Here is a 27,784-nt window from a genome sequence, read left to right as displayed (position 1 = left end):
CAACAAAGACCAGTTTTAAATGCTTTATTTTGGAGCCCCTCTCCACACTCTACTTACAGGTCAAGTCACTGTGCAATGGTGATGCAGAAAGCACTGATCTGCTGCAGGCCATCAGGAAAAACTTCCTGAGAAGCATGGTTTTATAGGAAATAAATCATGCTAAAAACTGATCCTTAACAGGTACAAAAAATTAAACAGATAAGGAGAAGAAAAAAAGACTAGATGCACTATTAAGACCAACATGTGAACTCAAGACTGCTGTGAAATATCATACAAAAAAGGCAATAAGGAACAGTAATGCAGCATTAAAGGTGGGAGTACAGGGCAGACAAGAGTTACAAAACATTCTGCTTCAATATTTCTCATCCATGTACTTCGTTCAATACTGTAACAGCAATGGAGAGCAAAAAGCACCAGACATCCAATTAAAGAAATAACGAAAGAGGAACATAAAATTAGGAAAAAAAGTGAAACCTTCACATTAGGGAAGGAATAATCTCAAATACACTTATTCAACAGAAACACACCACTTGGAAAAGCTGCTATGTCAGCATACATAGACAATACCATTATTCCAGCTCTATGGAAATGACTTGTTTTTCCTAGTCTGTAACCTCTTCCACATACAGTACTGCTGAGGTTATCCCCAGGTGTATGGCAGACACTGCACACACACGAACAAAGCAGCACACTTGGAGGAGTAAAACAGGAGGAAATTGTTCCCTTTGAAGTAGAAAAGCAACAATCAGGAGGCCAGGAAACATGGGACAAAGCATCATTGAGCCCTAAACACATAATTCCAATTAGGTGGGGACATTGTGCATCTATGGCTTCTGCCTTCCAAAAAGCCAAGCCTCCCCCACAGTCTAAGTGCAGTATTCCCATGTGGGATACAGCAGTTACTGAAGTGACAGAAACCATGAGCAAGAAATCCTTGCAAATACATCTGCACTTGAGAAACTAATTCCCATTTTATCTCCTTACAGCTGGCACAGAAAGCAACTGGACTCTCAACTGCATAGTTGGAGTTTTTGTGGTGGGGATGTGTCCTGATTCCGACATGGTAGCACAGAGACTGTGTGATGCAGGGTTTGCATAGATAGTCTGTCCCCTTCCCAGCCCAAAGAACACAAAAGAGGAAGAAGTCACAGACTAGGATTTTGTTGCATTTGAGAAAGACATGAAATTAGGAAAAAACCCCCCCAAACAATCCCATTTACAGAGGTTTCTTATATATCCCCAGGTAAGGGGGAGGTGGGGAACAAGACAAACAACACATCATGGCTATTTCAAAGCTTCATTGTCTTAATGAAGTTTATTACAGGCCCAAGTGAAAATATTAAGAATTCACTAACTCATACACTTCTGCACCTTTATCCAGGTTGTTGTTCTAGAGTGATTAAGTTCCTTTATTTATTAAAAAAAAAAAACCACAACCTTATTAATTTTTACATTATTGCTGTTTCTTACAACCAAATTAAGAAAACATTTATGGAATCCACCTAGCAAGAAAAAGGCAGTGCTCCCAGAACAAACCAAAATCATAAACACATGTTCTCCAAGGGCCTTTTCTACACCAGCTACTTAATGAGCAGGGGAAAAAAAAAAAAAAACAAACCCAAAACCAACCATCCAACCTATCGCTTCTGTCTCCTGGCATCAACAAATTTACCCCCCTTTCCAGAAGGGAAATCCTTTCGAAATAAACACCAGGATGACCTCCGGGGTGATGACGCTGGAGTTCCAGAGGGAGGAGCTGCAGCTCTGTGCAATGCCTGCGGGAGTCCAGTGCTGCCCGGAGAGTCAGTCCAGGGAGATGATGTCCAGGGAGATGATGTCAGGAGCGCTGCTGCTGCTGCTGCTGGTTATCACCCCGGCCTCGGGCTCGGCCCTGCCCGAGGAGCTAACGAGCGTGCTGCTCTCCTGGTGGCTGGCTGAGGTGATGATGCTGCCAGGCGTGCTGCTTGTTAAGGTTGAGGTGAGACTATCCAAAAACATAGGAGGACAGTACTGCTTGAAACAAACAATGAAGAATGAAGAGACTAACTGCACGAGGGAAATGTATTCTCTGAAGATACATCTTCCCTACAACAAGCACCAGACACGTTTCTAGTGGAACACCATGAAGGTGTGCACAGCAAGAACCAGACTTGTGCAAAGAGAGTAAGCAAGCGGGGATGGCATACACAAGCACTTCCCCACTATCCTCCCCTTTCTGCTTTTCAAAGAATCCCAGAATGGTTTGGGTTGAAAGGGACCTTAAAGCTCATCTTGTTCCACTGCCCTGCCACAGGCATGGACACGTTCCACTATTCCAGGTTGCTCCAAGCCCTGTCCAACCTGGCCTTGGACACTTCCAGGGATGGGGAAGCCACAGCTTCTCTGTGCCAGGGCCTCACCACCCTGGCTGTATTCAAGTTAGTGCTGAGCATGTACTTGGTTTAGAAAGGCAAACCGCCAGTAAGGAGCGAGTTTCCAGGCCTGGATTTATCATAGTAAGGCTAAACTGAACCCTCTTCAGTGCACCTACATTACTGGCTCTCACTGGGAAACCAGATTTTCCTGGGCTGTGGTTAGGTCCAAGCAAGTGGACTGCAAACATGGTTTGGATGACAACAGCACCCTGATAATTATTGGAGTAGAATGTCACAAAAATCAGACTTGGAAATTAACGCCACAGCGGTTCAGAAACTTACCTGTGAATCAACTGGGATTAGCGAAAGAAAATCCAGACCTAGGAGGAAGAGAAGGATAATAAATTGATAAGTCTCTCTTTTATTCACACACAACAAATTTAAGGAATTTTTTTTTTTTGTGGTTGTAGAACAGATTTTGCAATTGATACACAGCTTCTAAATGGAATATACCACTGTGACACCACTCTCAATGACTACTTCAGGCAGCAGCAAAACAAGTTATCTAGTACAAGTGGTTCTTTTTAAGAATGAGGATGACAATGATGTATTATTCACTGGATATTGCAGGGTGGTTCAATGTGGTTGCTTAGATGGAGGTTGCCGTTTGGAGCTGTTGGTTCATAATGCAAGTTTCACTGCATATTGTACCTGACTTGGCCAAACTGGGACATGAAGAGTGTCATCACATTAAAGATGCTGGAATGAAGTAAAGTCACAACATGCACAAGTCCAAAAACAAGCAGCAGGTCTCTTCCTCCACCCACGGGCAGCCAATAAGGAAACATTTCTAATATCATCCCCGTTTTGTGTCTAGACAAATAAAAGGAACGAAGAAGAGGAAACTACAAGTAGTTCAAAGTATATCCTCTAAGAGCAGTGACAACTAGCGTCCATCTTAAACACCATTAGCGTGTAAGCATTTAGGGCAAGATGTTTAGAATTATGAAACCAATGAGAAATTACCACATTTTTTTGTTTTGTTTCTAAATATTGGCCTTGTGTTTGCTATGTCAACAGAAAGAAATGATCGACTTACTCCCTCCCTCTCCCCTCACCTCCACGTCTGTTCTGGCCAGTGACATCTCTCCTCCTCTTCTCCATTAGAGAGAAATTTTGAAGGAGATTTAAAGCTCAGTTGCATTTACAGAATTGACAGCTTCTTTTGTTCATGCACATTCTAGAACTTCTGTTGACACAGATGGACAACAGTTCTAGACTTCCATTCTCTCAGTTTACTCTCCTAACCAATTTGAGAAGACAACTGATTTCATAACAAGGGAGAAGTGGAGGGAGGGAGCAGTAAGGGAGCCAAAATGGACAGAGAAACAAGGGGAATGATATCCATCTCATTGCCAAACTGGTGCTGAAAGAAGAGGAAAAAACCCAGAGATGTTGCAGGGGAGGCATGGAAACAGGCAATGGAGCAGGGAGAGGGGAAGTACAGGAGGCCAAAGTGACACCTGTCACCACAAGTCACCACTTCCTGGGCTCTGGGTTTGTTACAGCCGGCCAAGAGAACCCCCAGAGTCCCTATATACAAGTGTTCTTTTCAAGGAGCCAGGATAGAAAACAATCAGTATCCCCACCTTTTGTCTGATATTTAGCAGCAGTGTTGAAGAATACATCATAGGCATTTAGGGTATGTCTAGGTAAAGAAAGTCAATAGAGGTCAGCTCACAGATTGTAGCTCACCTTAACCTTTTTCATACAGTCTAGACAGAGCACCACTACAATCAGCAAGCAGAGTATCTATACCAAGGGCTGGGATGAGTCAGCACCTTCACAACTCTACTAACTTAAACAAGCAACTACTCTCCCTCACTTCTACAGCGCATAACCACAGGATGTTTACACAAAGTCTGACTGAGCACAGCGAGAGCAGTCTCTGGCTGCTGTGCCCAAGTGCCAATTTGTACCCCAAAAGCAACGTTTGTCACACTGCTGTTGCAAAATGCAACCTGAAACTGGGCAAACAGCCTGTACTGGGCTTGTCTAGACATCACATCAGAGCAATACTGCATATAGTCTTGTTCCATTAGAAAAAAAACCAACAAAGTGTTAATCAATTTTTCAACTTTTACCCCCCTCCTCCCGCCCCCTCAAATAAATAATGCTGTCAGAACACACACGAAAAACATCCAGCACCTACCTGGCAAGTCCGATGAAATACTGGATATTGGTGGGTGATGGAATGGTACTGGGTACTCTGTTAACGAAGGAGGAATTGCAACAGCATCGACCGTCGTCACGCTGGGCACTCTGGCAGTGGATGGCTGGTACATGAGAACCCTGTTTCAGACAGCATGGGAAATTACAAACAACCTGGCCGTTAGTTGCAGAAGGGAAACCACACACTGCTGTGCACTCTCATTCACAAGTCACTGGGTTACAACACAACTCCAGCGTGGCTACTCACTACAAAGTATCCACTCTAATTTCCTCTTTCATAACAGTCTTCATAATAACATGACCGTATCTTGGCTCTCAACAGCAGCTGTGACATAAGAGCAAGCTGGCATTAAAACAAAGTACAGTGCTGGAGTCATTGGTGACAAAGACAGAAAAGGGTGTCTGTGAGCACACTCAGAGGGATGTGCAGGTGGCCAAAGTCAGGAGTGCTCAGTCTGATTTGTCCTCAGAACTCCTCCTCAATGCCAACCTGTCATGCCAGGGGCATGACTGACCATTGTCCAGCCCCCGGAGCACAGATTATACATGTGGCAATTAAATATAAGCCCACCTTACTCAAAGCCTGAGCCCAAGCTAACTTTAGCTCTCCAGGAGCACACAACCAGCTCCAACCTTACTGCCTTTCCTCTGCTGCCCAACCTCTTCACAACACTGTTACAGACACCACCACGGGTGCTCAGGCCACATGAATAAAGTAGTTCATAAACTCCAAGTCAGGTGGAAACACCTAGAATCCTGCACCCAGCTGCTTCACATCACTCCCTCCAGCCATGAGTGTTATCCACTCATGTCTTCCTCCCTGGACTCCTGTCTTTAAGCTGCTTCTGGTGTCAGAAACTTGGATCTCAGACCCTCCCTTCATAAGCACCTCTCACACTTCACCTACCTGCCTATAAGACACCCCACGGTTTTGCCAAAACCAGCAGACAACACTGTTTACAGGAGACAAGCTGTTGCCCAAAAGCCTGGCTTTGACTTGGATTTGAAGAATGAAAATGCCATATCCATACCCAAAAAGCAAGGAAAACACATGGGTCATAGACAGACAAGAAAACTCAGTCCTCCTACAATTACGGTTGCAGGTAGCCACGTCAAACACAGGAGCATGGAAAAAAGTCTTGGTGCCTTCTGAAACTTCATTAGGAGATGCACTTGTAGCTATTTTTTCTTGTAAAAATAAGAAATAGAGTCTCTTGCAGAAGGATTCCTCCACAGTCCTCACAAAAAAGCAACAGCATTTCAGTATTGCTGCTGAAAGTGGTTGAAGATGACCAACTCTCTGTTCACCTAAGCCCACACACACATTCTTGTGGACTAGAGACACAGAGCACCTGCTCATTTCTTCTGGCGAAACAGATGGAGTTTGGGGTTATTTACTACTATTTTAGTACCAGACATAAGAGAGACATGGACATGCATGCAGCAACACTAACTGATGAGCCATTACTAAAAGCTGAGCTTGGAGCAGCAAGTGCTGGCAAGCCTGACCAGTGCCCCTCGCTCCCTGCAGGTCTCCAGTGCCCCACAGGCCACGAGCAAGAACAGTATGGAAGCCACAAACAGTACCTGAGCCAAGGTGCACAGATCAGGACAGAGAAAAGGTGGCACAGCAGTAAAGTTAAGCCTGGTGCTGAAGTCAGGCCTGACTATAAAGATGGAGCAGTTGCCAGAGAATTTGGGAAGTTGTTTGCTGTGCCAAGCAAGGTGCAGGACTGACTGATAACCACGGCCAACAACAGCGTTCAAGACATTCCAGAGCTTATCAGAGACACAGAGGAAAAGGTTGTCTCGATTCAAAACAGCAAAGTGCCTCCCTTGGATGAAAGACACCACACAGCCTTGCTCCCTGGGCACCAGAGCAGATTAGATAAAGGGTGTAACAAACAGCAAGATAAAGGATCACACTTTAAGATGACACTAACTTAGCAAGAATGCACAAAACTCCTCCACACAGCATAATCTACTTTCTCATGGGAACACTGTCCACTAGATTAGTCAGCTTCCTTTTCTATGGAGAAACATCCCTGCAAACACAGCAACAGTCAGTGCAAGTCTTTTGTAAAGTGTAAAACTATTAAACAGTGTTTTGCCTGCACAAAGTTACCGTATCAATACAACCTTCTGCAAGGAGAGGCCTAGAAATTCTCCTCTGGAAGTGTGGAGCTGGATCCCCAGTCCATTTCTCCACACATCAGTTTATCTGAGACATTACAGAATAACAACTAACTTTAAAATTGACAAACCCTTTGGTTGGGCTCCCTTGTATTTCAGACATGAATATGCACTTCCTTTTGGCAGGAGGATCTTCCTCTTCATCGGAAGAGCTTTCTGTTGTCAGGTCGATAACGTCAACTTTCTTCTTGTTAACCTCACTGGTCACTGTCACAGGACAGGGTTTGCTGACGACACTGGAACCTGAAGAAGAAAATAAAGCACTGTTCTCTAAAGGCTGGTGACATCAGCAGTTTCTATTTGCAACACAACCAGGAACTCAGATCCTGCTTTATAGATCACCTTCCTGGCCACTACAGAGAACGTTACAGCCCAGTAACTGTTCTGTGACCATTCTGTGTCCCACTGAGTATATTAAAGCACAAACTTTCGTCTTCACTTATCAGTTAAGGGATGCAAAACCAACCTTTTCATTTTCTTAACTGCTATTATAAAGAGGAAAGACAAAGCCCAAAAGTGCACTCTTTGTTTCTTAGTTCAAATTACAAGACAGTCAGAAGCACTAAGCCCTCCACAAAACAAACACCAACACCCACATACATTATCCAAGCTATAATTAAGTCTCCAAGACTTTTTGCTGGTTTGCAATCAGTACCCAGATGTACATACTTTCTATTTTGGTACATTGAGAACTTGAGACTTTCACAGCTTCTTTTTTTGGCCTCATGGGGCACCAGGAGCCATCTTCTTGGAATTTGATCTCATCCACATCTGAACATTCATTAAGAATTTCCATGAAGAGCCTGAAAAATAAATTTTCCCTTTTGAGTCCAAGTGAAATTTTTCTTCTAAGTGAAAAGGAGACACAGCAGAAAAGATAATTATGATCACCTTCCACCCACTCTTCTCTCTCCTTAGTTCCTGCTTACCTGAAAGCCTGTAATTACAGCCTTTGCAGATATCAGAAAAGATTATCCCAACCTATCCATATTTCACTCCAAGATTACCGTAATTCAAAGATTTTCATACAAAAGCAGAAATCATCACCATTTGAACCAAGTTTGGCAATTTTTTTATGAGTTAAACTTTGAAGTTAACAGCTTTCAGAGACAGGGACATGTGAAAGGAAGACCTATCCCTAGATGTCACATTTGGATTTCTCCAGAGGAAATACACTGAGGCTCAAGAGGCTCATGATGCAGTTAGGAGGTAACTCACATAGTTCTTTACATGAGAGGAGAAATTAAGAGTCTAACAGTTCCTCCCAGACTAAAGCATTTTGACAAAAAACAGTATGAAATGGCTAAACCTCAAGAACAAAAGTAGTTGTCAAGTACATAATGAAAACTGTGTGATCTGCAAACCCAGTCTCTTACCCATCTAGTATTAGGCTCTCATAAGCTGCCTTTTTGTCACAGACAGGGCAGATCCAGGTAGGCTTCTTTTCATTCATTTGAAGATAAAGAGCAGCATCAAAACATTGCAGGTGTGTGCAAGTCACAGCCCGGCAGGGGATTGTCAGTCTCATTTTTCCCAGCTGCAGGAGATGCATTTAAAGAGTGTCAAAACTGAAGACAGAAGCAGGCCTGGATGGTTAATAATGAATCCAGAGGCACTGGGTGAAACAGCTCTCCCTGCTCCTACAGAGGTGCCCTGGGATAAGGGTGCTGCCAACAAATCCACCCCACCACAGGACGTACAATGCTCCTAAAGGAACAATTAATCTACATTCAAAGGCTTCCCAAAGCAGAAAACAGTCAGGAACATTTCCAATGGACCTACAACCATGTTATTTCTAGGATCCTATTTTTAATAAATTACCTACTGAAGTACCTGCTTTCACAATTTTCTTTTAACTGAAAAATTCAGGCATTTTCCCAAGCTCCATGTACTAGTAAGACTCAGAATGACCAATTTCTGCCTGGGAACAGAAACCCCAAGGCAGCAATACCTTGTTACAAGATGATCAACTTTTTGTTTGCTATAGTAGCTGCAGTAAAGCCATCAAGATGAGGAGGTATGGATTTTACTTACTTTTACTGTATCCTTTAATTATAAACCAGCCTGCCCCATTAGCCTCAACACCTCAATATACAAGGTTACTCCCTCTACAGACATCACTATACAGGCACAAGCAGCAACTTGCCTCAGTGCTTCACAACTGAGGCATTCACAGTTCTAAACCACAGACGGGTGACTGCTGCTACAGCCAGGTGCTTTAGATGAAGCCTTCTCCCCACTACTTTATACTGGCTCATTAATATAAAATATAAAGCCAGTGAGGTTTCTAAAACAGGGCTTCTGAAAAGCAGCCCAATTCTGCACTACAGGTGAAAATACAAATCTGTATCTGTAAATTTCCAGCCATACTTACAGGACACATCAGAGATACCCGCAGACTGGTTGTAGCAATCTCACTATCAGGATCTGCAGTTAGCTTTTCTTTAACTATTAAAATAAAGTAGGAAGTTACACACAGACATCATTATTTCAAATGCTAATCTTGATTCACTGGTACATGTACTTTCTTCCAACCATCTAAAAAAATTAAGCATCTAGGAAACTAGTTTGTAGCAATATCAAACAACAGCTTCACTACTTATCAGCAATTGGCAAACTGCATCACAACATTATCTGATGCTGTTTGATTGCAGATGCACTAACAGCCACATGGTTAGTAGAGCAAACTCAACCCAACACGTGAAGAGAGAAATGAAACAATTATCGATGAGTAAGGTACGAGTGAAGAGAATTTTAAGATATTTACCTGTACCTCACAGCCCAGCACAGTAAGGGGTGCTCATGGCATTCCCATAAGGACATTTCAGATGGGATCTCTGGGTGTGATCCCTACCAGCACAGGGGACCCCCACTTAAAAAAAGTTTGATGCCTCAGCAACAGCAAAGGGAACCTGTGACAACCTGGGCACGAACTTTCATCTCAAAATGCTGCAAATCCCTTCTGTATTACCAGGTTTAGCTCTAGAGAGACACCAACCACCCTCCAAAAGTACAGACAGGCAAGTTAATGAGACTTACTTAGTGCTCTGGAATGGTCGGGGTTTCTGATACCTTTCAGTTTTAACCTCTGCAAAAGCATAGCTGAAGTGAGCTGACGGACGAGATACACAGACATGGAGTAACTCTACAAAGACAGTGATTAAAGGTGAAATGTTGATTTCATCCAGTACTTCCACTATGTCAACAGATCACTATTTACACTAGCTGTAGCATACAGTAAAAAAAAAAACAACCTGACTTTTTGCTTAACTGTTATTAAAAGCATTGACAGACAACTTCAATTTTGTGGAAGACTAAGGCTGTGCCAGAATTCTCTGGCCAATCAAATTCAACTGTCGCACTCCAGTTATGACAACTAAGAAAAATAATTCCACAACCAAGAGACAACCTTGGCTCTTTTCTTGAAAAGATCAATTAGATAATGACACATCTCATACACACAGTCTTTAGGAACTCCTTACATTTGTATCCTAAATCCTTCCCTTTTCACCAGTGTCAGCGGGGAGTTCAAAGGATCACATGACAGAAGATATATGGTCTTTATGGTGCAAACAGTACACCTTCAGATGGCACAGAAGTGCCCCAGTTTCTTTGTACTTTTTCTTTAGCTTGTTCTGCACTTCTAAGCCCAGCTTTGTTACACCGTGTTCACTCTGCTGAGCCTGGCCCCGCTCCCTGGCATTTCCTACTCCTCCCTAACTCACACCACTTGCCAGCTTCTTTTGTTCAGTGCTCACTCCCTCTTTGAGGTCACTAATGAAAAGTCTGCAAGCCCCACTGCTGCAGGATAATAATGGTTTCATCTGTATAATGAGCACAATCCATGACCTTTTATTTCCACTCTCTGCCAGCCACCTTCCTCTGGCTCCTGTACTGCCTGAGTACTGCACAGGCATTTTAGACAACACCTACAGCTCTGCTCTTCCTTTACCACGTAGGGGAAAACCAGCTCTTACCTAGACAAGCAGATAAATTGATCTAATTGCACGTGAAGCCACTAAGAAAAAAGGATTTTTGGTTTTTTGTTTGTTTTTTTTTTAAAGAACAACCATCTGTTACCTGCAGAGAGGATGTTACAGGCTCAAGTCTGCCCAGCTCTGAGGGGTTTACACCCCCTTCACTCAGCAGCCCTTCACTATCAACCCAGTCCATGCCAACACCACATGAGCTGCTGACACCCCACGCTGTCCCCCAGGGTCTCACTTTGAGGATGAAAAGCAATGGCTGCTACACAAGTTCTGGCACCAACTTTAAACCAAAGAACTCGCTTCACCTCTCAGGGCAAGAGGGAGGATGTCCAAGCATTCCAAGTCATCTGCTTTGGCAGTACAGGGGGGAAAGAAAGCAGGAGTCAGCAGGAGAGCCAAGACCACACACAGCACTGGAGTCATCTAAAGATTCTGTGCTTTGATTGGGAAGCAACAACTTAGATCTTTCCCTCCACTTCTGTTTTAGAAAGATCACCCTTTGATGTCAGCACTGCTCTTCATTTATTTTATGAACATTAGCTTTCTCTGTAATTTATTTTTAAAATTTTAATACAAAAGCTTATACTGGAGTCTCACTTTGAAACATGCGGTGCCTTCAGTCCACAGAATTTGATTTTGAAGAACAACTTAAACAGCAAACTACTTGGGTAACTGAATCCAGAATTTACACAACTAGTCAGAGATAAAGGAATAAGTAGTTTTTGACTTGCCAAGAGCTGAAAGAGTGTTGCAACAATTATTTAAACCTAAGATGAAGTCAGAAATTCCTTGCACTCTCCCTTTCTTTCCGTAATAAATCCACAGGGGGATTTACTATTTACACAAAAAGAATTTGCTATTTTTGACATGCATTTCAGGCAAACCCTTAAAGGAAGCTTTCTAATGTGAATCCCATAAGGAAGTCTTTCCATCTGTATGTGAATCTTATATGTGTTACTGAAAACTATCACAGTTTTAGAACAAACTTTGTTTCCTGGCACTGATGGTGAGTTCAGCCACCTAACACTAAACACTTGCTGGTGTGTGCCTTGCCAGCCACATCAGGCAGCAGGGGGACAGGAATGCTAGAAGAGGTTATTTAGGCAAACTTCCCACACCCTACAGAACACACAGGTTACCTTTCCAATTTCAGAAGCCCAGGAAATGGAAATCTGGTTTGGCACTGCTGACGACAGCCTAACTAGAGATGTGATATTCAAGGGACGGCCAGGTCGCTTCTGTTCAATTCCATTTTTTGGTGGAGGAGCATATCCCTGTGGGAAGAAAGGACAATTAATGTGTTACCAAGTCTGCTGACACAGACTTGTTTTAAACAGATCCATGGGAAGCATGGATCCAACGAGAGACTGCAGCTTTGTCTTGCACAGAACTGACTGACAGATTTCATTTAGTTCAAGACAGTGTTGTTTTATACAAGAAATGCTCCCAGAAAGAATATGCTGGAAAAATGTGTATTTCTTTACCCAGAGAAGCTCATGCATTCACAGACTAGTGCTTGGGAAAGGAGTCACTTTGAAATATGGTAAGTCTGAAAATAAAAACAGTAAAAAAAAAAAAAAAAAGGAAAAAACAAACAAACAAAAAACACAAAACCCCAAACAAACAAACAAAAAACCAAAAAAAACAAAAACAAAACAACAAAACAAAACAGCCTCTTCCACCCCCTAGACCAGCAGACCATAGGATAATCACTGCCTTTAGTGGTGCTCACCCTGCTGCCTCCAACCTACAGTGAAGCTGCCCTGCTTTCAGAAGAAAAAGAATGCAAATTCCCTTACATTTCCCAATTTTTTTCTTTTTTTAGAGACAGACTCTGCAGTGCACGTGACTCATTTCAGTGAAGCTTTTGTTGAGGTTTTCTTCCACAGACGTTTTTCTTGAGAACAGATTCACCCTAAAATTCCTACAACAAATTTGAAGCCTTCCCTTCCTATCCTCCAGGAGCTGAGAGCACTCTGCTTGCCTTTCACAACCAGAATGGCCTGTTTAGTCAGGCTGCCAACTCCAGTGGCAAGCAATGCCAACATTATTTGGACCTTAAGTCTTCCATGTTTCTTCCAAGAACCATATTATTCAAAGCAGGTATCATCTGCTACAGCCAGGAAATTTATCAACAGAAAGAAGACTGCTCTTCTATCTGGCTATTTCCAACCTGCCCTGCCCTACTGGACTTTGGCCTTTGAAAGGAACCTGCAGTGGCCCATGGAGGTCCCCTGAGACGAAAAGCAATTTATCTTTTGACTTCCCTACAGGAGACTTCGACAGGAGAAGCCCTCGCTGTAATGCAACATGTATCAAATCCTTGTTACCAGAACGGCAAGCTCTACATTTATTCCTTTTAATTCAGACCCAACACTAAGAGGAGGACACAGATGTAGGAGTACAAAGAAACACTGTGTTAATATGAGCTGGCACAACCTGAACCAGCATTGGCACACTGGCAGCATTTCCATGAAGCTTTTGGTAAGGACTGCAGCCAAGGAGACGACCAAGAATAACGTACAGACACCTGCAGAGGCAAGAACTGCCATACCAGAGAAAGATAGGTCAGTGCTCACTTATGAACTGTGCAAGCTGGCACCAGAGACTGGTATCATTATTTACCTAACACCAACACTACTGAGATGGACAATGCCAGTCTTTGAGGCAAAGAGGTTATCTTACTCTTCTTGCAACAGAAAGGAACCACGAGAGGACGCAGACAGTGACCACATCAACTAAAAAATGTCTGCAGAAGCACTCAGACTGAGACTGTATTTGTCATTCAGCTCAAAGTGAAGGAGGAGGGGAAAAGAAGTTGCCAAGACAACAGTGTTTTTTTCACTTTCTCACCTAAAGTTCTGCTAAACAGATGAAAGAATCATCTTATGACATGCAGGAAGAATCTACAGGATTTAGATCCAAAGCAAAGCAATAATCCAAGACTACAGTTTCTGCCATGACTGTGACAAGTTACGCACAAAATGGAGAGTACAACACAGCACAGCAGAGTGTAAACTATATTAACTCCTATAAAAACTGTAAACTGTATTAACAAGACACTGATGTCCACAAGATAACAACAGACTCAATTCTTTTTGGTTGGTTGCTGCAAGAAATTAAGACAATCTGCCAAAGAAAGGAGAAAATGCTCACGTAAGTGGCACTTGCAAAAAGTACTGACCAGAAAACATACAAAAGAAACCCTCTTCTACCCTGAAGACATAAGTAGGGGGAAGAGAAACTGAAGAGTCTCATTTAAGCTGCATAGAGGCACAAAAAAAAAAAAAAGTCATGACTGCACAAGGGAGGAGGGAAGGTACAGGACAACACATCTGACACACCAAGACGGTTACAAGCATTCTGAAAAAGAAGTTTCACACTTTCTCCTGCCAACCAGCATCTTTGCAAACCCACTGCTGAAAAACACCTCTGTACTATGACTTTTTCCATCTTCTATAGGTTCCAGAACTATTTCTGAGTGGGTTGTGTAAGAGTTTCTCTCTGTTCTCTTGAGCAGAGAAACCTATTCCAGAGGTATTTCGAGAATGAGAGTGCTTTTCCCTTTCTGCATATATCCAAGCAGGTGACCCTGCCCATGTACCGCAACATCAAACACCAGTCAAGTGTGACTGCCAACACTGTTCTGTCCCAGTATCAGCAAATGCTGGAAAGCCTAAGAAGTGCCTGTTCATCCCCATAATTAACTCTGCTCTACCCAGAACAGATGCATGGCAATGTACAAGTGGCACACAAGAAGGTGATGCCATTCCCTTGTGACAAGGAAGAACTTAAGCCTATCACAAACTCAGATTGCCCACACAGCAAGAAATGCTACCCACAAATAAACTCAGTCTAAGGACTTATGAGGAGGATTCTCCATGCAGACACTGGTTTGTTCCTGACATATTCTGTTATGTTAACTGCAACAGATGAGGTTCACTATAGGTGGCTACAACACAATTAGCCATTACTGCTATTAATCATGTTACAGCCACTGCATGGACTATCTCATACAGCAAATGTACAAACCACATGCCTAACATTAGAAGAATTTGACTATTTGACTAATAGCTTGACTATTTTAGAAAGCCAACATTACAGAGGAATGCAACCTCCCCCCCATAAGCCACCAAGAAGGCACAAATGATACAAACACTTACCGGCAATGGAAAAAGCTTCCCATTTACTTTAATACACAAACTATTAGGATAATTATCTTCTTGAGGGCAGCTTGTCTCTGCTAGGCATAACCTGTGTACACAAAAAAAGAGAAAGCATCATTTTCAAGTGTCCCCACAAACACTTATGTTACATAAGCCAATTAAGAAGTTTTAAGAGAACACTACAGAAAAGGTACCTTAGCTGAACTTGGACTGTGTAATCTCTCCTGCCTCCAGGCAAGAAGTCCCTGTGACAAAGAGAAGAAAAAAAGAGAAGTACCCATTAAGACAGCAGGACTCATATCCCAGTCATACACAGACAGAACTGGTACACCTGCCCCAGCATCACTAAACTTTGCTCTCATTTTTCTTTTATTGATCTATGAACAAGTTTTACAAGCGACACTTCTGTTTGGCTACTGCTAAGTTATGCAGGACTTCAGTATCGGCATCCTCTATCAAGAGTTTATAGTAGCCATAAAGTTTGATGATGCCAGAGAGGAAAAAGCACCTATGAATTGTTTTGGTCTACACCAACAGGTCTTGCAACAACATGAACCCTGGGACAAACGATAAAAGCAGTCTTCCATTCCTGCAGACAGGAAACATGGAGGGAAGAGAAGCTTTCCACCCCTCTAAAATAGTGTCAATTATTTAAAAATCAGTCAATGTTAACTCTTTAATGGGGTAGGATTTACCCCAAATGCACACAAATTCTATGCACAGTAGTTCCTGAAGAAAACACGACAGATAAACTCAGCATAACTTGAGGATTATCACTCTGCATCTACAGAGCACATGATGAACAAAATGAACAAAAACCCGCACACTTTCTCTTGAAATTTTGCAGAAGTGTACTTACATTATGCCACACTCATTTCTTACCTGGAAATACAGATCTCTCTGACTTGCTGAGGCGTTAAAGCAAAGATAAAAAACTTCTCTTGGAATCGCTGAATACTGCTCTGTACTAGAAAAAGAGAGACACAAAAGAGGTTGAACCACAGTGATTAAAGTCATTGATTAAAGCAGGGTCTGCAATTGAGTTTTTCCTGGAATGAGGCATAAGTCATTGAATGTACTCAAATTGTGGTTGAATTGTATGTAACTGTCACAAGGAAAGCAACGGAACAAATCACTCATTCAGCTGCACTCAGATGGCTTAACATCATGTTACACTTCTAAAGCAGCTTGGTAAACTGTGTTAGAATCCTTTCTCCCAAGGGAGGAAGGCTCAAACAAACACACAACAAAATATTACACTGGATACCTGACATAAGGAGGACCACAGAGATGCTGACAACTTCTGTAACGTACTACAGGAAGAGAACGTGCACCAGAAGTTATCAATGGGCAGCTGGGAAATTCAGAAACAGCTAAAGGTAACTAAACCTTTGGGGAGGGAGGGAGACACCACAATCCCTAGTGCCAGAGAAGCCAGCTAGACTTTGTGTCTGGAATTACCCATCAGTAGCATCTGGTGAAAAAAATAAATAACTACAACTTTCACATCAGAGTCCAACTTGTCTGTCAGTGATGGGAAGCAGCAAGATTTTAGTATTAAAGGTCAGTAGTACACACGTTTTACTTTTCTACTTTCTTTCAACTTGAAAACTTAAAAATCTTGACCTGAAATAAAGGAAGACTAGACATGTCCAATTTAAAATAAGCAGCAAGGAGGACATATGCAAAAACAGCACAACTAAACCAGGCATACTTGTGAGAGCTGGACTGCCTTGGACACTGCAATATTGAGCAGATACCTCTATGCCCAGAAAAAACACACAAAAAAGAAGACAAACTTGAAATAGAGCCCAGGTGGAGCAAACACACATCAAGTTCTTCAAACAGTTACAAACAGCTACACTGTGCAAACATGCACATACACACCGCAGGAGGCACTTGATATTTTAAAATAATACTTGAGTACATGTCAAAAAGACCATAGAAATATTTTGCTATTTAATTAAGTGGGGGTTAAAACCACACACCTACACTTGTGCTCTCATGTTAGTGCAAAACAATACCTACACTCATTAAAAGAGTTGCAGTGAAGTGGACTGAACTCTCTGACCTACTTGTTATTTGAATCCTTAATTCCCAAACACCCAAAAACTGTTTGTTCCATGTCCCAGTTGCAAGGTCTACTAACTGGGAACACAAGCTATCCACATAAATATAAAAATATTAAATAAAAGATGCCAAATTTGCACGAGTCCACAAATAGCATGATTCTCAGTCAATTTACCATATCCCTATAACATCTGAAGGGCCCATTATTTGCATATCAATTACTCCTCATATCTGATTTCTGTGCTCACCCAGTACATTGTGGCACTGACAGGTTATCTCTGCAAGGGTAATGACAGCACAAGCCAGAGCTGTCCAACACCAAAACAGCTATTGCACCAATACCCAGGTAGATATTAAACCCTCCTCTAATAAGGTGTCACAACAGACACAAAGAAGTGACAACTGGCACTGTAAATAACATTTCTTAGTAAAGTTTTCTGCTTTAGGTACTGGAGTATGACCAACGATCAGTATATGTCTCACTGAAATATAAGTCACAGACTAAAAGGCTTTATGATCAGTTTCAAAAATAAAATGTTTAATAGGATGCAAACAGCTTATTAATAAATAGTTAGGGAACTTTTTTTGCCTTTTAAGGTAAGCCACATTGAATTTCAAGACAGAAAATGTAGTTCCAAATAATTAAACATAGAAGACTGAGGCACTTGAGGAAGACAAACCGGATTTCAGGTTATTTGGAAGACAAAGGTCCACTCCACGTTATAACATCCAGTATGGCAACAACCTTCAGGCTAAGAAACCTTCAGCACTCTGAGCTCAACACTGAACATCCCAGCACAAAGTATCTCTTTCAGTGACAGATGTCAGAGCCTGCAGAATTGTTGCAGTGAGATAAGGGTAAAATAGACAATTTGCACTCTTTACATTGTTGCAACTTGTAAGTTACTGAGACTCTGAAATCCTTTTCCTATTGACCCGGCCAGACCTATTCCTCATCTCTAACAGGCAGAGTTTTCAGGTCCAAATCTTTCAGCCAAAAAGTGGAGGTTCAGACAAGGTATTAGGGAGCATTTATTTATCAGGAGCGTGATCAAACATCAGAACAGGCTTTTTGGAGAGGTGGTCAATGCCCCAAGCCTGTCAGTGTTTAAAAGGCATTTGGACAATGCCCTTAAATATTACTCTTCAACTTTCAGTCAGGCAGTTGGATGACCATTGTAGGTACCTTCCAACTAAACTACCTGGCTCTATTATTTAATATTCAAAAGACAAAGGTCTTTAATCATATTACATTTACAAAAGAGAGCACTATTTTCCGTGAAGTGTAGCTTTGCACTTCTGGGGACAAGTGGTGCAGAGAGGGCAAGCGTAAAGATGAGAAAGGAAGGGTGTTGCGACTTCTCCCCAGGAGCAAAAAGCCATTTAAGTCTGGGCTCAGTACTGTCAGAAGCAACACTTGTTTCACGAATTAAGCCATCTGCAGAGGTGGTAAACACTTACCTAGACTCGTGGGTTTTATGAGCACATCAAGCACATCGTAGAAAGGTAAGCTTTTCAGCTGAACATCAGGATGAACGGGTGGGATTGGAGGGGACGGCTGCTGCATCTCAAAGTGAGACTTAGTGTCTTGGAGGAGCACGGACCTGACAGGCGAGGAAGGAGACTGAGGCGTGACCGAAGTGGAAGGGAGTGTGTGAATGCCAGAAACAGCCAGGTCAGGCTCCACAGGAGAGGAACTACTGTCCAAGTTGAAAGCCGCAGGTTTTATTGCCGATAAATCTGAAAGTCCCTCGATCGTCCTGGGGTACCGTCGCCTATAGAGTTCTCGGATTTTGATCTGAACTGCCGGGCTGCAGCCGCTTTTCACTAAGTGCAGAGCCCTCATCAGGAGGTCATGTTTGCGCCCACTTTTGTTACGTCCAGCAAACCCCAGCAACACTTGCAGTTCAGAAACACGAAAACTTGATACCATATTCTAGAGGGGAGAGAGAGATAAGCACAGGTGAGCCAAGAGTGCCCCAAGGAGGCCTTTTCAAGGAGCATGATGAAGCATCTACTTTCCATCATCGCACCTTAGGTACTACCCACACCCTGACAAAACAAAAGAGCACAGCTAGTTTAAAATGAAGAAACAAAGTGTCCAGGATGCAGGTTGAGTTTGGCTGAGTTAATAACTTCAAAGACTTGTTTCCACAGTGAAACAATACTAACAAACCTTTAATGCAACTCATGCAGCATTACCTTAAACTCACAGGCAGAAGCACATTCTGTAACACAAAGTAACTGGTTCACTTCAAGGAACAAGCAAACAACAACAACAACAAAATCAGATGAATCAGTACTGTGACCTGTCTTCCAACACATTTCAAGCACTTCCTTACTTTATTTCTCAATTTCTGCATAGTTTGTTGTGAAATTCCCTTTATTTTGGACAGAGTGTTAAAGACAGGCATGAACAGAGACAGGCACATCAGGTTTCACTGCTGAAAGGATGGCACAGCAAGGCAGAGTTTTTAAAAAGCCACATTATATCTTACTGTATACAGTCTATATACATCATACAATAGACACAGACTGTTTAGCCAACAATATTGATTCTTCAAATGTCACAAAAATCTTCCTGTCTTTTTCGTATCACATTCTGGCAACACGTGACACAAAGATCTCGGTTACTTGTGGAAGACTTTGAGGATTGAACTATGGTGTTTTGACTTTGCCTTCCCTAATCCTTACTACACAGAGCTTACACCCACGTGTTCTAACATAGATCGGATCTCAACTGAAGTTATAACACAACTATGGCTCAACCATGGAGTCAGTCACCAAAAAACTCAAAACTTCCCCTGTGCCCCTGGCTGTTTGGTCTCTATCCCCCCCCCCTTAATATTGTGAAAATTGTTTTGACAGTAAGACAGACCACCAAATTGTGTAAGATGAAAACTGAACTTAGAACCACAGAATCATTAAGGTGGGAAAATCCCTCTAAGATCAGAGTCCAACCATTCCCCAGCACTGCCAAGGCCACCATTAACCCATGTGCCCAAGTGCCACATCCACAGAGTGTTTATATCCCTCCAGGGATGGGGACTCCAACACTGCCTTGGGCAGCCTCTGCCAGGGCTGGACAATTGTTTCCATGAAGAAATTTTCCCAGATATCCAACCTAAGCACCATCACCACCTCCCAATGCAACTTGAGGCCATTTCCTCTCATCCTGTCCCTTGTTCCTTGGCAGCAGAGCCTGATCCCCCCTGGCTCCACCCTCCTGGCAGGGAGTTACAGAGCCAGAAGGTCCCCCCTGAGCCTCCTTTTCTCCAGGATGAGCCCCCCCAGCTCCTTCAGCCGCTCCTGCTGCTCCAGACCCTTCCCCAGCTCCGTTCCCTTCCCTGCACACGCTCCAGCCCCTCAATGTCTCTCTTGTCTGAGGGCCCAGAACTGCCCCAGCACTGGAGGTGCCTCAGCAGTACCAGCACAGGGAGGGCACTGCCCTGGCCCTGCTGCCACATCACGGCTGGGACAGCCCCGGGGCCATTGGCCTCTTGCCCCCCTGGGCACACCTGGGCTCGTGTCCAGCCGCTGTCAATGGCCATTTCTTGTGCCATTAAAAGATAGCAGGAATAAGTAGCCAGGACGTGACTTTTCAAGGCCACATATTTGTGGACATCAAAACAGCCATCTAAAAATACTATGGCAGTACTCTCATCAGGCACACCCTTTCTTCATTGTTGAGGAGACATGAATTCAGACACTGAATTTCACAGGTAGCCTGTTAGGATATACTCATGCTTCTAACAAGCAGATATTTTGATCAGAGCTAACACAGTAGCCTTGAAACAAGTATTCCCCCCAACACCCTGTCTATAAATGCACCACAGACACAGGAGGCAGAGAAAACAGTCGCATTTGGCATTGAGCGGCTCACCCAAACTTCTGAAGAGCTCAACAGCAGATGTCACCTTAATTTCATCCCAGCAACTTCTTTCAACAGGAAAATAATATAATACAAGAGGAGATGGAAACAGAATTCCACGGAGTTTGCAAACTGTTGGAGAAGTTTAGTTTCCACCTGGCATTCCCCTTCTACTTTTCCTTACTCTCAGTCAAACAGGGTGAGGAAAAAGTGTTTCAGCATTCAAAAAAAATGGTTTATAGTTATGACACATAAAAGAGAAGCTGTGTTAAAATACTGATATTCAAGAATTTACTGAGAACTTGATGTTGCATTTTTCTGTAGATGGCTGCAGAAGTTTGATAGCAACTCCAGTTCCTTTATTTCAGAAGCAGGCAGTAAGTATGATTCTGGATTCCATAATCAGAATGCAAATGAGCAAAATAATCCCTTACACAGATTAAGGAAACAGCATGTATTGCAAAATACCATCTATTACCCTGCCTGCTGCCTTCTGCGCATTCCTGCAAGTTAATCAAGGTGAAATGTGCAGTCAGTCACACCTCAGAACAGCTAACATTTCACAGGGAAATTCCACAAACCAGCACTTCACCACACGATGGATTCCCTTTTATTAGAAGACACAGGTTGCATTCAATACCATGGTCAGAAAAATTTTAAATTAACACCTACATTAGAAGTGCCTGGGAGTATAAAAAAATACACATGGTTTTGTCCATTTCAGGCTTTTGAAATAAGTCTTGCAAGGGTAAGGTTTACTGTAAGTATTTAAACACTGGTTTTTACAACATTTCCCCCCTAAAGCTGATTCTACATTCACTTTAAGGCAACAACCACCATGTAAATGAAAACACACCTCATCTGATCAACAAATTCTGCCTGACAAATCTGAAATAAAAGAGGCGAGAATGTGCAAAAATCATGAAGTTCAACAAGGCCAAGTTCAAGGTGCTGCACCTGGGTGGGGGCAATCCCAAGCACAAACACAGAGAATGTTGCTCAGCCAGGTGATGCTCTATGGAGACCTTAGAGCTCCTTCCAGTGTCTAAACAGGCTCCAAGAGAGCTGAAGAAGGACTTGGGACAAGGGGAATGGCTTCCCACTGCCAGAGAGCACTGTTAGATTGGATATCAAGAAGGAATTCTTGGCTGAAAGGGTGGTGAGGCCCTGGCACAGGTTGCCCAGAGAAGCTGTGGCTGTCCCTAGATCCCTGGAAGCATTCAAGGCCAGGCTGGATGGGGGTTGGAGCAACTTGGGATAGTGGAAAGTGTCCTTGCTGTGGCAGAGGGAGTGGAACTGGATGGTCTTTGAAGGTCCCTTCCAACCCAAACATATCTATGATTCTGTACACATTTTACCTTCTTACTCCACTTACAGACATAAAGTGGACACTCTTATCATCAACACAGTTTTATGGACACAACATACACTTTGGAGCATTTATAATTACGGTGCAAGGCAGGTATTGCTTCCAACAAACCCTAACAAGTTATTTTCTTTTGAGGTTCCAGCAATATTGCAGAAGACTGCAGCCTAGTTATTAACATGCTTTTCACATCACTCAATTAAGATTAGACATTCAAGTTGTGTCGTGTAAATGCCATCAATTTTCTCTTAAGAGAAGTTCTTTACAGCTGCACAGCCCAATAAAAAAGCCTTTTTAACACAGAAGACCAAAGCTATTTTAGTTTTAATGTTTCTCCATGAACACAAAGAGTAGTTTGACAGAACTCTAAAGAAGGAAATCAGACTACATAATTCAAGCACTTTTATATTCCAGAAACATTTTTCCCCCTGAAATTCATACTTGAAGGTCATATGAAGTTTCTTATTACTAAACTTTAGCAACCATGATTAATCAGCAGAAATACTGTTCCAAAGCATTAAGCCGTAGGTGTATCTGATGTATCCTCTTTATGAAAAAAAAAAAAAAGGCAGCTAAGGCCTTGCAGGCATGAGGTAGACTGTTACATTCTCTTCCAAAAAAATACCTAGAGCCTTCCCAAAACAGGCCATGAATTATTATCAAACGTATGTTGAACATTTAGAAAAGCTCCAGGCTAACAGATTCATCCCATAGGCACTCCAGTTTACAAACAGGATGAATGGGAACATCAAAAACATGTCTTCAGACAATTTTTTTTTTAACTAGTGGCACCTCTTCTTTTGAGTGATGAAAGGGCAGCCCTGCAGCCAGCCTGAAACCCAGTTCCTTTTCCCCTCCATACCTCCTATACTATTTCTGGCAAGCAACTCAGGTGAGTTGCTATTAATTATCTGTTAATTTCAAAGGTATTTAGGTATCTAATTCCCAGAAGGAGACTATCAATACTTATGGATATCCATCACAGTGCCCTGGGAAACATGGATCACAGCTCCAACTTAAACCTGAAGAGGAGGAGATAAAAGAAGAAGGGTCACCTCTGCCACAAAGTTTACACTGGGGCGTTCGCTAAACCCTTTGAGACACCTTGGAATGAGGGTTGAGAATGAATGAGGACACCGAGCAAAAACAAGTTTAAACAAGTTTAAAGGGAAAAATAAAAAACAAACAACATAAGGTTACCTTAGGAAAAAATGAACCAACCATTCCTAAACCTAAAACTGAGACAGAGCGCTGTTGTCCTCAGACAAAGAAACTCAGTTCTTCCCATTATATTTTTACAAGCGAGCTCCTCAGCTGCACCCCAGCCGTGTTAGTGCTGGAAGAAGCCTCGGTGTAGGAAATTCTCTGGCGATTGCAGCACATTTCCCGCTCCTGGTCGCACCAACATCAGCTCAGCCCTCAGACCTTCCTCTCAACTAAAGCCCAGCTCACAGCGGTTCCTATTTAACCCGATTTTATTCCTTCTGTAGCAAAGTCTAGGCCGGGGGGACAAGGTGGGGGGTTGGCGTGCCCGCGGAATTCCCAGGAAGAATTCCACTTTTGCAGGTGCGGATGCTGCAGAAGGAACAACCTCCTCCTTCCGAACAAAGATACCCGCGGATCGCTCAGGAAACGGGAGGAAAAATATAAACTGTGCAGTCAGCTTTTTGTGTACACACCTTAAAAAATGAAAGGTCACACACATACACACACACAAATCTGCTACAGCACAACACGAAAGACAGTGAACTGGAGATAAAACAGGTCTGAAAAGCCAACACCGTGCTCCGCAGGCACAGCTTTCCCTGTGGGAAAGCAGTCCACGGATTCCCATAGATTCCACAACTATCAGCATTTTCAGCAACCCGGGGGTTATTCATCGCCTTCCCTTCGGCTCCCGGCAGGCGCCATGCGAGCCCCGGGGCCGCACGGCAGGGCCGAGGCGGCTCTAAAATGTCGGGAGGCGCGGGGAGAACCCCCCCGGCGGCGGCGGCAGCAGCAGCACATCCCGCACGGCGGAGATGGAGAACCGGGCACCGAGAGGGAGGGTCCCCCCGGGCAGACCCCGCCGCCCCCCGGGGAGGCCGGGGCGGCCCCGCTCCCTCCGTCCCTCCCCAGGGAAGCCGCGGATCCCCCCGCGCCGACATCTTGTCCCGCCGCCGCCTCTCGCCCCCTCCTTCCCCCTCACCCGCAGCTCCTCGAAATCCGCCATTTTCTACCCGCCGCCGCCGGACGCCGCCGCCACCATCATCGTGCACCCGGTGCGCGCCCCCGGCACGTGACGGGGAGGGCGGGCCGGCGGCGAGGAGGGAGGGACGCGGGGGGACCCGCGGGGAAACCGGCCCGCTGCGGTACCGGGAACCCTGGGGGGAAACCGGCCCGCTGCGGTACAAACACAGCGGCAGCCATGAGGGGAGACAGGGCCGGCGGGCCACAGACACACCGGGAGCCGTGAGGGAAACCGGCCCGCTGTGGCGCAGACACACCTGCCGGTGCCGGCCCTGACTCCGCGGGGCTCCTGCGGCAGCTGCGGGGCGGCAGGAAATCCAGCCTCGTGGACGTGATCCCGGTGGGATCACAGAATTGTTAAGGTTGGAAGGGACCTCTGGAGATCATCCAGTCCACACCCTCCCGCCCGCCAAAGCAGGGTCACCAGGAGCAGGTCACACAGGAAGGCATCCAGGTGGGTTTGGAATGTCTCCAGAGAGGGAGACTCCACGCCCACCCTGGGCAGCTGTTCCAGTGCTCTGCTTCCCTAAATATAAAGAAGTTATTCCTCGTGTTGAGGTGAAGCTTCCTGTGTTGTAGTTTACGGCCACTGCTCCACATCCTGTCGCTGAGCGCCACTGAGAAAAGTCTGGCACCGTGCTCGGACACCCACCTTTGAGATGTTTATGGGCATTACTTATGCCCTCTCAGTTTTCTAGACTAAACAGGTGCAGCTCCTGCAGTTACTCTGCTCATCAGAGGAGACTCGTAATCATCTCTGTGCCCTTCACTGGACTCTCTCCAGTCTTTCTGGTACTGAGGAGCCCAGAAATGGACACACCTGCTGTGCTCCCTCCCCTCCAGGATTAACACTCAGCTCTTCAACAGAATTGTTCTGTTACAAAAAGAAAAAGAAAAACAGCAAATCACGGAAATAATAAATAAAAAATAACCCGGTATTGCGATTGAAGTGGATTAAATGGAAAGGTTATGATTTTACAGCTTTCTCAGTTTATCCACCCAATCAAGAGCACTCTCTCATAATTTGTGTTATAATGATGATGCAGCACGTTTTATTAATAAAAAATGAAGGGAAAATGTCACCAGCAGTAAGCTTCAAAAACTGGATAATGGGTTTCCTGCTGCAAGGGAAATGTTGAGACATTTACAGAAAAATAAACATCGAGGTGCAGCTGAGAATATTGTTTTCAAAAGCAGCCAGAGATTGTTATCTAGTCACAATAATTACCTAGTCACAATATCCAGTTTCGTTGGCAACTGGGCCGTTAAACCAAACAACCAATTTATTGCAATAAAAAATAGCAAAGACTTGGCCAACAAACGGGCAAGCAGCCCAACCAACCCCAACAAGAAAATGAAGAGACACTGGAAGAGAAAGGAGGTCTGAAATGCAAGACATATTTGGCCATATGAACCAAAAGGCAGCTGTTTCAGCACAATTGACAGATTCAAAGCAGTGACTACAACAGTAACTAGTGGGCCAAGGGTCCAGGCTGCTCTGCTGGGGGGGGGATGCTGGCAGACAATTTTGGGAACAAGTAGCTGAGCTTTTCTAGAGGATACTGGTCTCTACCATACACACCAGCTACAGACGCTTAATACTGCTACAAGACCTGGACACCAGGAAACTCAATAATTACCATTACTAGTGGTAATTTTGCAATAGCTCTCTGAAGCAGGCTTTCCTTTTTATTTACTGTCAGCTACTCCAAAATAAACCTTTAGCTATGCTAAAATTTTTAACCACAGGCAAAGATATCTAGTCCTCTGCATAAACTGGTTCTGTGCTTGGTCATAGGACACCCATTTCCTTGAAGGTTTAAACATATGGACTTTATTAATTCCAAGCCCCTTTTGTTAGTCAAAACCAAGAATTCACAGGCTAATAAAACATGCCATCTGCCACACCGTTGTACAAGTTCAACTCCCAAGTCCATCAAATGCTTGTTTTTCCCTGCAATTCAATACTAGACTAAAGGGGCAAGCTGTAGGTTAGGCTCTCTGAGATCATTAAAACACAAGCAGAACAGAGCTTTCTCCTTGTCCTTTTTGCACATCCCCACAGGTTCCTTCCTGCAAGGACACTGGGAGAGACAACAATGTTCAAGGTCACATCACAGCCGGGCATTTCTTTTCTCGTGTACATTCACCTCTCACTTCATAACCAGACCTTTCAATATTCTCATTAATCCCATCCTCAATATCCACTGGGATAAGAGCTAACAATATAGTTTATGTTTTAACACCTCACATGCATAAGAGAATAAGAGTTTACATAGTAGCTTATCCTAATTTTTTTCTTAGAGTTCCTTCATCGTATTTTGTTTTCTGGAACCATATCCTCAAAAAAACCCCAAATAAACAAAACAAAACAAAAAAAGAAAAACACAAACCAAAAAAACACCCCAACACCAAATAAAACAACTATACTTTTGGTCCTCCTCAAGTTTTTTCTTGGGTCCCTACTTCACAAAAGCATAGGCCACAGTCATATCCTCTCCTATTCCATTATCTCTACACTGAAATTTCTCTCAAATCTCCCTCTTCTACTTTTAGAGTAACAAGAATCAGTCTCCCCTTTTGCTCTACTTCTTCAAAAATCCTGCTCTTTTATCAAAACTCCTCACACACACATCAACTCTAGGCTTGCACTCCCCAGTTACCAGGGCATCTTACCAAAATTTCAACCATTCCAACATTTCCCTTTCCTCCAAACTTTTAAGAAACCTACCTCAAGTCTCTGACAGCCTTCCAAGTTCTGATGCTTCTTCTTGCACTGACTCTTCCGATATCGCCTGTTTCCCCTCCTCCTTTTCCTCTGGTGACGTGTTGGTGCAGCTTCTAAACCATTCTGTGGGCTCTCCTGTTCTGGGTCTGCAGGGCAGGCCTCAGCACTCTGCTCATCAGCAGCCATCCGAGGAGCAGGAGACCTGCCCTTCCCCAAGGCACTCAGTCCACAACCCCATCTGACAGGTTATCACAGGAGTTTTTTATATTTTTTTTCCCCCAATAGGCTATAATTGGGGCAAGAAGGCAGCCTATAGGTGCTAAGCATCCCGCCCCCTAAACTGAGGCTTATTAGGGAAAAACAATCCATCTGTTTTCAACTTTTTCTAGTAATCTTTCTAGCACTATGAATGGTATGTCAACACAAGCACTGCCTGTTCCCCCAGCTGTGTTAACTACTGAAAGACATCTGAGCATCCAAACAAACTCTCCCAGCCTTCCACAAACTCTGCAGACAGTTAAAAATAAAAAGTTAAAAAAAAAACCCAACAAACCAAAATGAATCAAAACCATCAGTCTACAGCTGT

General features: G+C 43.6%; 2 protein-coding genes across 13 annotated transcripts in view; one reads left to right on the top strand and one right to left on the bottom strand.

The window, feature by feature from the left end:
• On the bottom strand, window positions 1–27,784 carry PIAS2 (protein inhibitor of activated STAT 2). Of its 11 annotated transcripts, none has more exons than XR_001875622.1 (15): window positions 27,202–27,783; window positions 18,466–18,940; window positions 15,817–15,901; window positions 15,129–15,179; window positions 14,932–15,022; window positions 11,908–12,042; window positions 9,819–9,924; window positions 9,154–9,227; window positions 8,156–8,316; window positions 7,449–7,582; window positions 6,851–7,022; window positions 4,567–4,706; window positions 3,066–3,227; window positions 2,697–2,734; window positions 1–2,010 (listed from the first exon to the last, which is right to left on the bottom strand). XR_001875622.1 is itself a non-coding variant. In XM_017819770.1 (15 exons), the coding sequence occupies exons 1-15, from the start codon at window positions 24,451–24,453 to the stop codon at window positions 1,804–1,806; spliced, it is 1,971 nt and encodes a 656-aa protein (XP_017675259.1). In that variant the 5' UTR covers window positions 24,454–24,538; the 3' UTR covers window positions 1–1,803. The 11 variants fall into 11 exon arrangements, 6 of the variants coding, with proteins under 6 accessions (XP_017675259.1, XP_017675254.1, XP_017675255.1 ...); XM_017819770.1 differs by lacking the exons at window positions 3,066–3,227; window positions 27,202–27,783 and adding exons at window positions 4,004–4,062; window positions 24,430–24,538 and having other exon boundaries at window positions 1–2,013; window positions 6,835–7,022; XR_001875623.1 differs by having other exon boundaries at window positions 1,913–1,984.
• The window catches only part of KATNAL2 (katanin catalytic subunit A1 like 2), a 40,188-nt gene continuing 36,870 nt past the window's right edge, over window positions 24,467–27,784 (top strand). The window contains exon 1 of one of the 2 annotated variants that reach the window (XM_017819779.1): window positions 24,467–24,502. The gene's annotated coding sequence lies outside the window, so the exon portion shown is untranslated. Of the gene's footprint in view, window positions 24,503–24,860; window positions 24,925–27,784 lie in introns of those variants that run through there. The other variant, XM_017819780.1, reaches the window with a different exon arrangement.

This window comes from Lepidothrix coronata, unplaced genomic scaffold (genome assembly GCF_001604755.1).
Source record: "Lepidothrix coronata isolate B3197 unplaced genomic scaffold, Lepidothrix_coronata-1.0 Scaffold77, whole genome shotgun sequence".
Lineage (NCBI taxonomy): Eukaryota > Metazoa > Chordata > Aves > Passeriformes > Pipridae > Lepidothrix > Lepidothrix coronata.
Note: the sequence above shows the minus strand (reverse complement) of the source record. Positions and strands in the feature narration are given on the sequence as shown.

Excerpts from the sequence above, each read along its gene's own strand:
- PIAS2 (XM_017819765.1), bottom strand. The coding sequence starts at position 27,384 with ATGGCTGCTGATGAGCAGAGTGCTGAGGCCTGCCCTGCAGACCCAGAA. Across the intron at positions 9,228-9,818 it reads CGACCATTCCAGAGCACTAA|TTAAAGAAAAGCTAACTGCA; the intron begins GTAAGTCTCATT and ends TTATTTTAATAG. Across the intron at positions 4,707-6,850 it reads CAAGGGAGCCCAACCAAAGG|GGTTCTCATGTACCAGCCAT; the intron begins GTTTGTCAATTT and ends TGTCTGAAACAG.